This window comes from Nothoprocta perdicaria, unplaced genomic scaffold (genome assembly GCF_003342845.1).
Source record: "Nothoprocta perdicaria isolate Ctin4 unplaced genomic scaffold, notPer1 scaffold_51, whole genome shotgun sequence".
Taxonomy (NCBI): Eukaryota; Metazoa; Chordata; class Aves; order Tinamiformes; family Tinamidae; genus Nothoprocta; species Nothoprocta perdicaria.
This window is the reverse complement of record NW_020455766.1, coordinates 3,234,885-3,246,657: the sequence shown is the minus strand read 5'-3', so window position 1 is coordinate 3,246,657 and position 11,773 is coordinate 3,234,885. Positions and strand designations below refer to the sequence as shown.

General features: G+C 40.8%; 1 protein-coding gene across 1 annotated transcript in view; it reads left to right on the top strand.

Annotated features, from left to right (window-relative positions):
- The first annotated feature begins 7,977 nt into the window (after positions 1-7,977).
- Positions 7,978-11,773, top strand: part of ALK (ALK receptor tyrosine kinase) — a 201,341-nt gene continuing 197,545 nt past the window's right edge. Inside the window, exon 1 of the mRNA XM_026048109.1 lies at positions 7,978-8,083. Coding sequence (XP_025903894.1) covers positions 8,041-8,083 — 43 coding nt within the window. The 5' untranslated portion in view covers positions 7,978-8,040. The remainder of the gene's footprint in view (positions 8,084-11,773) is intronic.

Genomic DNA, 11,773 nt, shown 5'->3' with positions numbered 1-11,773 from the left:
TATCTATCTGGATGAGGATCAGAGTTTTTAATTTCTCAGTCAGTTATTTTATGGCTTTCATTTTGGTAGCACTTGCAGAACTTTCTTGAGAAATCCTTTCACATCTAAGCGCCCCTCAGTTGTAGCCAGCGATGATGTCCTTTACCTTAAGCAGAATTAAATGTTGCAGTGACAGTAGACAATGTAAGCACATTGGCATCTTTCCCAGTAAAGGGAATATGAACTAGTTTTTATTGTTACTGCCAAGACAGCTGGGCTTTAGATGGAAATAGTCATCACACCCTTTTGCTATTTCTAGAGAYAATGCAGCTTGCCTACCAATAACAAACGTCTGGTGTTTTCTCTGGTGCAGAAACATCTTGTGCGTTTGTTGCTGTTCTGCCAGAATATATCTTAACAGAAATGCCTAATGCAGCAAATAATGGCGTTAGCCATATCAGCGAYGGGAAATTCGTAGCTGTCACTGTCGCCGTTTGTGTCTGTTGTACATATGCAGTGCTTCATATAATCCTACAGCATTAGCTTTATGTTTTCATCCTGAGGGCGTATTTTAGAAGTTTCTTCTTTTAAAATGTCACTGTTAGATGAMAAATTTTTGGAATTATTCCACGTTTTTAAGCCGGGCAAAGCCTCTAAAGCTACAGTGACCTTTCCTAAGGTGCTCCCTCTACCTCTACAGTGTAGTCAAGTCACAGTTACTGTGGGAGACATCACTACGGGATTCCTCAGGGAATATCCCCGTTCACGATCAGTACTACAGTTATGTGAGGGGATTTTAAATGTTCGGGCTCATGCGTGAATGTAGATGGACTTGACTTGGGGGAGGATAATTAAGGCAGTCACCTCTTTATCAGTTCTGCTATGTGTGAAAGCAAGTGGCGTTCCCTAGAGTTTGTTATGGGCGTTTCCAGAACCAGAGGCACTGATATGGCCAGAAAGCATGGGAGGACAAGTGATTTGCCAGGATTTTCACCTTGATCCCCAAAACAGATATTCAAAAGGGCTACGAGGATGATCAGGGGCCTGGAACATCTGCCCTAGGAGCAAAGGCTGAGGGAGCTGGGCCTGTTCAGCCTGGAGAAGAGCAGGCTGAGCGGGGACCTGATCAGCGTGTATAAATACCTCAAGGGAGGCAGTGAGGAGGAGGGGGCCGGCCTCTTTTCAGTGGTGGTCAGCGATAGGACTAGAGGAAACGGCCACAAGCTGAGGCACCAAAAGTTCCACAGGAACTTGAGAAAACACTTTCTGACAGTGAGGGTGCCAGAGCCCTGGAACAGGCTGCCCAGAGAGGTTGTGGAGTCTCCTTCTTTGGAGCTTGAGAACAAGAGACCCAAATCAGAAGACACAGATGTTGATAGAAATATGAACTTGTATTCAGATTTTCAGGGACATTGAGAATCTAAATGTCCACAGTTGTACTGAAGTGAAACCTGCTTGGATGTGTAAGTTCGTATATGCATTCTGGTCTGTAGTAAAAATTGCTTTTCACAGAATCACAGAATATTTAAGGTTGGAAGGGACCTCTAGAGATCATCTAGTCCAACCTTCCTGCTCAAGCAGGCACACCTACAGCATGTGGCACAGGGTGGCATCCAGGYGGGTTTGGAGACCTCCAGAGTAGGAGACTCCACAACCTCCCTGGGCAGCCTGTTCCACTGCTCTGTYACCCTAACAGTGAAGAAGTTGCTCCTCACCTGGAGACGGAACTTCTTGTGTTTCAGCTTGTGGCCATTACCCCTCGTCCTATCGCTGGCCACCAGTGAGAACAGCCTGTCCCCTTCCTCCCTGCATTCTCCCTTCCTGAACTTATACATATTAATCATAKCCCCTCTGAGCCKTCTCTTCTCCAGAGAAAACAGGCCCAGCTCWMTCAGCCTCTCTTCGTACGAGAGATGTTCCATTCCCTTAATCATCCTGGTTGCTCTTCTCTGGACCCTTTTGAGAAGCTCCACGTCCCTCTTATACTGGAAAAGTATAGAGTAGGAGATTGTTTCTGGGTTTGTTTCTCTCTTTGTCCTTAATTACACTACTCCAAAAGACATAAGAAAAATGAAAATCCCTTCAGAGTCTCAAGCTAGGGGTATGTGTTAAATATGGAARTAGCCAGGCATAAATCAAAGGTAAAGGCACTGAAGGGTTTGAGGTCTCTGCGCATAATGAAATAATAAAATTCTGTCAAAATGACTGCTGTGCTTTCTAGAGGTTATATTAAATGGGCATGAATGAGGAAATGTGTGCTTGCAGGAGCAGTCTGGCTTGTGGAAACAGGTGAACACCAAAGCTGCTGAAGGGACTAACCCTAGTTAAGAGCTGTTCAATTTCTAACCCTTGGTTCTTTGTTTTTCTCATCCTGCAAACAATGGTGTTTAATTGTGTTTTTAAGAGATTATTAAGGCAAAGATCAGTCTACTGCAGATTTATTTTTAAATGTCTGTGCACAGATGAGTAACAGCTTTAAGCCGTTCCTAGYGGCTGGCCTGTAGCTGAGCCCCTGAGCTCTTCACCGGGGGTTCATGGCTGCTGTGCGCGCAGTGGCTGAGCGGGCAGGTGCTCAGCAGCTGCAGAGCGGGCCAGGGGCGGTAATCGGCTCTAGGTGGCAGTATATTTTTAAACTATATTAAAGTGAGGGGAATATGAGCTTGGTCATTTTAAYTGCTTTTTGAAGCTCTTATCATGGCAGTTGCTCTCCAAGTGGAAATTAAAAATCTTTACTCAGATATCACAGTGTGCATACGAATACTAAAAGCAATTCACAAAAAGTAGCAAAGAAGACAATGATGTCTTCATTAGCATTTTTAATGGTTTTTTTTTAGCAGGATTTTTTTGCAGGGGAGGGTGGTTCTGTAATGATCAGCAACACACACCGTGTGTGTTAGTATTTCTCTGTCACACAGCATTTAGGGAATTATGTTTAAGTGCTTTATGCTCTTCTGCTAAAGATAAGATCGTCTAACCAGCCCACCTATCCCAGACCTAGTGCAGATTCTCCTTACATCCATGAATGTCTCTGGGACGTAGATGAGAGGGACAGCCCAGGCTGTAGAGAGAACAGGGACACAGAGCCCCTTGGCGTATTTTCTAATTGAATGTGTCAGTTTTGAGGCACTTCTATTTTCAGTAAAAAGTCTCTTTTTTTGTGGAAAGGAGATGCTTTTAACCCCCAAAATTAAATAAGCCTTACAAAGTCAAAAAAATAGCAGATTGGACCAGAAGGCTAACACGGTTGTTAAGCACAGTTTTATTAGTGACATAYGCTTCACGTACAAGCAGTGTGTTATTCCCAGGTCTGCTCATGAAGAGCCTGTCAGGCAGTGGTGCCGCTTGCGGCTGCGCCGGCCGCACGCAGGTGTCTGGCCTCGTGCGCTATCCGTAGCTTGGCCGCAAGCCTCTCCATGCAAATTCCCCCTCTCCACAGCCATCCCGCACAGGTGACTTGCACACCGCCATTTCTTTGTACTCATCAGCTTTGCAATATGACATAAAATCATTGTAACATAATGCATTATTAAATATATTTTCCTACAGAAGAAGACAAACTTGACAGAGTGTCAGTGAACATTTTTGTACTTTAGAGAAAGTCTGTAAAAATAAAGCTTGGCATACACCCTCCTATTAGTGTAAGTAAAGCTCACCAGCTACTCGGAGCAAGTACCTGAGTAGAATAATTTTGCACTTCATCTTGTTCTCTGCCTGGACTGYAATCAGTTTTTGAATTTTATTTATGTCATTTAGACAATAATTTCTAAGAGCATAGTTTTAGTCTATGGATCTTTCACAGACTATTTACTTAGTTTGGTGGTGTCTGGTCACCTTGATGTTATAATGTGTTCTTGGCACTTTTACAGATGACTGCAGATTTTTGCAGATGGGAAGGTGGGGGCGGCAGGGGGACAGAAAAGAAACTTCTAAGTGGATGCATAAGCACTTTTAGTGTGATCATAAGGATCACCTGTGAAGCTGTGAGCTTGCAGGGAAACCCGGGCAATCTTTTTTGCGAAGTTGCCTCACTTCTCCTTCATCCCTGCCCCCCACCCAAAAGACCCCAAACCAAATCAAAAAAGCCCCCAAAAACCTGAGACCAAGACCTTTTGTGGAGCCAGGAGCTCAGGAATCCTTGAGCAAAGACCCAGCTGTGTAAGAGAATGCCCGAGAATGCCACTAGTCATGTTYGCCAGCACCTCCTAACAGTCTGGGATCCTTTTCTGCAAGGTGGAGATGCTGCACTTTGCAATATCCTGAGGTAGTAGCAAGCAAAGGACTTGTGTTATTTGGTGACATGATGCAMTTTTTAGTTGAAAATGGCATTTTAAAAATAATAATAATAAAAAAGCTATTACATTTTTGCACTGTAGAGAACTTTAGAAAAATAAATATGGTAATTGCTGGGGATATTTCCTGCTCCTTCCAGAAAGGAGGAAAACAAGACCCATCTAGAAACCCTTTCATGCTTGCCCATTCTTTTTCATGGGAGTATGTATTCTCTTAAAGATATATTTTTCATTAAAATAGTATATAAATATTTTATGTAATGAACTTGTGCCCCTCAGGCTTCGCGTCAGTACATGTGAACCATTTCTCTTTTTTCCTTTTTTTCTCTTACCAAAAATCTTGGTGAGCTGAATGAGGTTCACATCCCCTAAGGAGATTGCTTTGTACAAGCTCGAAAACAGAAATGTCAACTAGTCTGTTCAAGTGCATGTTTCTAGCTATGATTGAATACCTTGGGTCAGGCTTTGGCCTTGGATGTTCCCTTATGCAGAAATATCGAGGAAACCTCTGCTGTACCTTGCCAAACTTCTGGCTACTAAAAACAGAGCTGTCAGCTYCTCGTTGCTAATCCATTAATTCTTTTAAAAGGTTAGGGCAAGTGATAGAGCGACATGGTACAAACAGCYGGAAGGAGAGGATTGCATATTTAAAACGAGAAAAGATTTTCTAGTGTTTTTTTGCTTCAATCTTCATTTTTTTTGGAAAGCAGAAAAAAATATTTTGAAAAATGGCTATTTTGTAGCCAGAGTTTGCACTACCCTTGCTGCACATTTGCTTAGATGATATGCAGGRCTTCTGTAATTACCTTTCTGGACATAAATGACCTGGAGGTAGAAGAGGAAAGGTCTCTCTTTTGCCTAACCTATAGCTCTSTCTCAAATCAAATCATTCCTCATTGTGAGGAGTAGCCTCTTGGCTATATAAAAACCTTTTACCCTGCCTCTTTCTCTGAAGATAACTTGCTTGGGAAGGATTCATAATTTCTGATACAATCTTATTGTCTTCAAGTTCAGATCAATARCCCAAGCAAGTAATTTGAGATGAAATTACAAAATTAATCCTGAAGAATATATATGAAAGAAAAGGTTATTAGATTAAAATGCATTGAACTGGATCCATGATGTTGTTTAAAAAAGAGAGAGAGAGAGAGAGRGGAAAAAGAACCTTTTAATTTTTGATGTTCTCTCTCATGCACCTCTGACTGCTGACACAGGGAAGGTTCAGTACTTGGACTACCCTGTCTTCTCTGCTCGCATGCTAAACATTATCATTTATATCAGTTTATTGCATAGATTAATGATAGAGGGAATATAGCTGATCACGTAGCTGATGCTAAGGGCAGGAGTGATTTCTGAGGAGTGATTTGTGTTGGGTTATAGTCACCAAAAGCATTTTTTGAATGAGAGAAGTGCCAGGCAATGTGGGGTACTAGAAGTTATCATTATTTACTGATTCCCAGATAAGGTTGATCAGGATTTCAGTGATTCTGTGTCTGCAGTGGCAGGGAAGGAAAAGCATCTGAGTGACCTTCTCTCAGGTGATTTTTCCGTGAGAACAGAGACTGGGAACAGGATTTTCAAGTTTGTGCGAAGCCTTCGCCCGACTTATATCACCTGGGTTAGTTCTGTGTCAGTGCTGCACGTGTGACCTCTGTCCTCATTGGGGTCTTTTAGGGGTAAAGAGCCCCTAAAGTTCTAGTCGGTGGGAGACAGATGACCAGCATTAGGCTAAGAAATCTCTCCCTGTTCTTCAGAGCTCTTATATACTAATATTGTACAATAGGAATTTTGATGCCGGTCAGATATCTCACCTCAAGCAAAATACACAATACACATTGCTTTTGAATTTTTTAATTTTTAAGCCAATTTCAGGAGCTCAATTTTAATTAGCATTATTGCTTTGTTTATTATTTTATATTAACATCAAGAGAAGCAAATTTATTGGAAGAAAAATCTGGTTTTAGCAACAGTGATATCTTTCGTAATGAAACCTGACATTCTTTGCCATAATCAGCTTTACCAAAAAGAAATTTCAACTGTCTTGAAGTTAGGAAAGAAAATCCAATGTAAATGTTATTCCATAGTTACCTTTTGTTTCATAACTCACCATTGAAGGCAAGACGCTAGGTTTGATACCTACCCCCATAAATCACTAGCTTGTTCCACAGCCTTGCTAAATTGCAAACAATAATAGCTGATAGTCAGTTATTGTACCATAACTTAGAATATGGACCAGCTGTACAGTATCACTAGAGAAATTAAATCTTTGTCACTCTAGGATGCCTATAAAACAAAGAGAGGTCCGCTCTTATCCCAGAAATGACTGTTCTGAGCAAAGTGCAAGTTTTACAGAATACTTACAAAATAATGGCTATTTTTCTCTTGTTTTTGCTGCTGTTTTTGCTGTATTATACTGAAATGAGATGGGACTCAACTAACAGTTGTTATTTAGGCTTCTGACAAGTCCCTCTGAAATTATCATGTTTTTCTTCAGTGGAGAGAGAAGCAGAACTTGAGTAAAGTCAAAGCAGTTTTTTTTTTCCCCAAGCTTCAGCCTTGTTTAACACTACCTTCTCTTATTATCCACTTTTTATCCATTCAAGAGGATAGTTCTTATCATGCTAATTAATTATCACTGTAATTAATTAACTCCTAATGTTACAGGTAGTTTTATCAAATTTATAACAGGACCTTGTACCTGATTACTAACTAAAAGAATTTATGCAAGCAACTCTACTAGTGTTCTTACTTAGCAAAAATACTATTTAATAGAACAAAAACACACATACTATTTCTTTTTCTTTCTGAAAAAAAACCACAAATTTTTCATGGCTTCTCTGATAAATTGGACTATAAATCAGTGTTTAATTCGGTTGCATCAAACAATTTTCTCAACTTTTGCCTGCCCCTATTTCTGTAGAAAATAATCTTACCTTTCCCCTGGAAACCTCAAAAATGAGAATACCATCTCCACAAGATCCTACTTGAACATTCACAGGGAAATTCTGCATTTTCAGAATTTATGGAATTTTGTTTTGTGCCTTGACCTTGCAGATTACTTCAGATACTGTTTTTATTTGCTTCTGTAATGTCATCCTGGTAGAGATCTATGCAGATCTGTGTAGATCCTGGCCTGAGTCACTGCTCACTTCTGATCCCCAAAGGCTTGTTTGGGGTGCATTCGGTTGTTGAAGAAAAGCTGGGTAGATGCTTGTCTGTTCCATGTACAGGATCTAACAGATGCTAACAAAACTTTAAAAAATATATGTATTTGTAAGCACTGAGAATTRGGTAACTTAGAATCAATGTTGGATTGAAGTTGACAGCTTTTCTCTGTGACAATAATTTTGCTATGTAAAGCAATTTATCTCCTTTCTCCCTGTGTGCACATGTATCAGGAAGGATATGATTTCAGATACTGAAACTCCACTAACTTAGCGTCTACTGAAATAGAACTGCATATAACTGAGCTTGCAGTTTTTCAGTGGATATTGTGTTCTTTACTGCCCATCAAAGAGCTGGATAGTATTGCTCTATGCAGTTTAAATTTTGTTTCCCATCCAAGAAGTAGCTGAGTATAAGTTCTTATTGCATATGGTCTGTAGGGTTGTTTAACAACTTTGTGTTTGATATATGGCATAAAAACAATTGTAAAATACATAACATTTATGTTTCTTTTTTCCCTTTACTGAAAGGTTTCAGCACTTCAGATCTCCCAGCAAGCAGCCCTCCTCTTCATCCTGATTTCTCTGCTTGGAACCTGACCTGGATCATGAGGGATACATCCCCTTTCTTCCCTCATAAAGGACGACACTGTAAGTAGAGTTTATGTTATCCTCAAGAGGCTGTAACTAAATGCCTTAGGACACCAGTCTAGTTGAGGAACAAAAGAATAGAAGTCAAATGTTTTGTAGTAAAATATCCATGGTGTCATGGCTTTGAGGCTCTCCAGCCCAGGCATCCCCCAGGGCTCCTGGCCCCCAGGGATCCCACAGCTCCCTGACACCTGGTTTCCAACTTCAAAAGCAGGAAATTATCTTAAGGAGCCCAGAACTGGTATTAGCAGGTCAAGCTGCTGTACTGTATTTAGCATATAGTATATAGTAACATTTGGGAAGTGTGTTGAGGTCAATGATAACATGAAGAGACAGCCMGGCACAAAACTTTTTTCCCTGTATCTTTTCTTAACTTCCATCCCTTCCAAAATCTGGGGTTCTGTTTTCAACCATTCTCTGATATGACCTATTTACACAAAACCATAGCTGTGCTAGTGTGAAATAGTATGGTCATAGTTAGAACCAGATTGCATAAGGCATTATCTAATATACATTTCAGAAAGTGACTGAAGTGGGATATATCTACTACAAGTCTCTATGAGAGGAGATAAGATGCTGAGAGGCTAATAAGATTTACTCACCCCAAGCTTGTAATTATCTGCTTGAGGGAAAAGTTTGACCTACCTATATGAAGGAGGCCCATATTTCTTCAAATTTATGTTGCTGCCTTTTATGTGTGCAATATATATTATTTCCACTGGCATACAATATCTGCTTCTAGCTGTTGTATCTGCTTGAATGACGAGGACACAACAATTTCATCTGGGAAGGGACAGTAGTACAATCTTATTCTCCAACTTGGCTTTCATAGAAGTTTCAAGGATAATTTTTAATTTATCCTTTATTACTTCTTCCTAAACTCTTCAAATTTCTCAGAAATACTATTCAAAGGAAAGGCAATGCTCTTAAAACCTTTAAAACCTGATTCYACCTGATAGCATCACATGAAGATAAGTGTATTGCAACTAAACAGAAATAATTTATGATGATCTTAGCTAGTTGCACAACACATTCCAACCATCTGTTTTGCAAGGAAAGGCAGGAATTTGATCATGTGTTACACAAAATACAGTCTTTACTCAATGCTTCAAATTTAGAAGAGTGTGTTACTGTGCTTTACATTCTCTTTTTAAAAGGTCCCACAACACTTAATTAGTTCAGTTCTTACTTTAGGAAATCCCAATTTCCAGTTCTCATCTGTTTTCTCTCTCAAGAGATGCACTTCAGGGTGTGAACCTTGGCAGGAATAGGCAATCTTAAAGGATTGGTTTGGTTTCGGTCAGCTTTGCAAGGTGAGGTTTCCAAGGCTGGCAGAATCTATTTTAAATTACAGGGATGGCAATAGCCCTTTTGATGCTTTTTATACTGGAGCACTCCACAGCAGACGTGCTTCCCACCACTGCAGACATGCTCTATGCAGAGGACTGAGGCCAGTTCATGGAGTAGAACCATTTCAGCTTCAAGACTAGACGGGCCATAGCTATCCATAAAAAGGATTGTTGACTGGTGATGGTGGTCAAGGTAACAAAACCTGTCTTGTAATGACATCTCACCTGCCAGAGGTATCTGGAGACAGTTTTGCCCTGAAACACAAGGAGTCTTTGGCGTTCAAATCTCAGAGATCAACTCTCAAGGTCTCTTTCACAGCAATGGTCAGCACTGCACCTCATGTGATTTCCAAATCAGCCCAGAGAGCAGTCAAAGCTCTCTTTCRGTCACCCCAAGGAGCAATACAAGCTACCCCAGGCTTAGGAGGGCAATTCTTACAGGTTCTCTCTATCCTGGAGCTTTTGGGACCTGAATGTTTATTATTAAATTTCCCCAGGAATTCTTTTTCCTTGTCTGTCCAGAATAACTACAAGCATAGCCGCTGATGTCTTTATTGGCTCTGCATCTAAGCAGCTCTGTTAAGTCAGTTGCGGTGTCTAGTAGAGCAAGGCAAGAGATCAAAGTCAGATCATCCTAACTCTAGGGTAGTCACCTTGTCACAGAACCAGCCCTGCCTTCTGATTAAGTGATTAATCCAAAATCACACAGTAAATCATTAACAGATAAAAGTCTAAGTCCTTTCTAACTACAGTGTTTTCCTCTTCTGTCAGAAGYTTTTTGTGCTGCTTGCTGCGTGATTGAGATTACTAGTGAGGGCTCACTGAAAYTTCTATTAAAACTTTATTTGCCTAATCATCTGATGGGACCCATCTAATTAACAGACAGACACTGTTGAAGTGGGGAAATATTAGTTGTCTTAATTACTTTTTTTCCTGTGTTCCACTTTTGGGTAAATTTCCTTGATTGAAAGGCTGAGTAAATTGAAGTGTAAGGCCTCTCTGCCCAACTAACTTTCCAGCTCCAGTCAGAATTAAAAATTCWGAGGGACTGGCTTTAGTAGTTCTGGCAGGAACAGACTTTAATGATATCCTTGAAACTACGTGCAGCAATCCTAAAAGATATTGCTGGCGCAACAGCACTTGCGTAAAGCGTTTACAGGATTTTTTTCTCACCTGTSTAGAGGTTTGTAGATGTGTCTCTATGCAAACACTTGTTAATCGCTCACCATCTCAGAGATGCAAAATCCACCYACTTTACAGAAAACAACAAATGAAATCAAACTCATAAAGTCAAATCATTTGGGAATTTGTCTGTAGGGCAGGAGATATGCTCAGCCTGTTTCATATGGCCAGAGCAGACTTCTAATGCATTCTGCATATGTGGCTTATTGCGACATATTAATCTCCCATTTGCAGCACTGATGGAACTCAGTCCTGAGGCTTACATGATTAACTGCACCCAGCCATGTATTTTATTTCTTGCCCTGGTTGGTTGGATATTAATTTTCTCTTCTGCATAGGTATTGTATAAGAAATCAATTGTCTATTGCATAAAACCCATTAATACTGCTTTTTTTTTTTTTAAAAAAGAAAGGCAAGGGGGGGAYGGTTCCAGATGATAGGCACCCCTTCAGGCCTGGAAGCTTTCACGCAGTTAATAACCCCTCTTACAGGTCCCCCCAGGCCTGTCACCAGCAACGAGCCTTGAGCCTGATGCTGGCATGGTGAGACGGCACCTGAAGAAACAGCTACCACATAGAAAAATATCAGTTGCAATTCTACCCATCTAAAATCTGTTTTGAGGCAGTGCATTTCTTAAGAATAAAAGACAAAATGCAATAAAAATAGACATGTAGGACTATTTGGAAAACAGGAGATGACTTTTGATTTTTAACACTGTTCTTACACTCAGTTGTGGCATCTGGGCCCCTCTTTGTCAGATCCCTCCATAGCAGCTGAACGCACTGGCCATTCTGAACCAGCTTTGACAAGGGAAGTGCATTCCTATGAGCTTTGCAGAAAGCTGCAGTGGAGTGAGCAGACCCAAATAAGGGCCCTGTCTATGGAAAAAACAGTGCTACTGCACGTTGYGGTTCCTGCTGCCAAGCCATTACAGTGTGGCAGGCTTCAGACATGCCCGAGCATGACTGTGCCTCACCTGGGGGAAGAGGAGCGGGGCTGCTACCTTAGAGAGACAGGCTCGTGACAGTGAAGGACATGCACTTGCCAAAAGAACAAGGAACAAAAGAGCAAACAAGAAAAACTCACTACACTTCTTTAGCTTTGACTTTTGTAGAACTCCATAAGTTTTATTTCTGTATTTTCCATACTCATCCATATA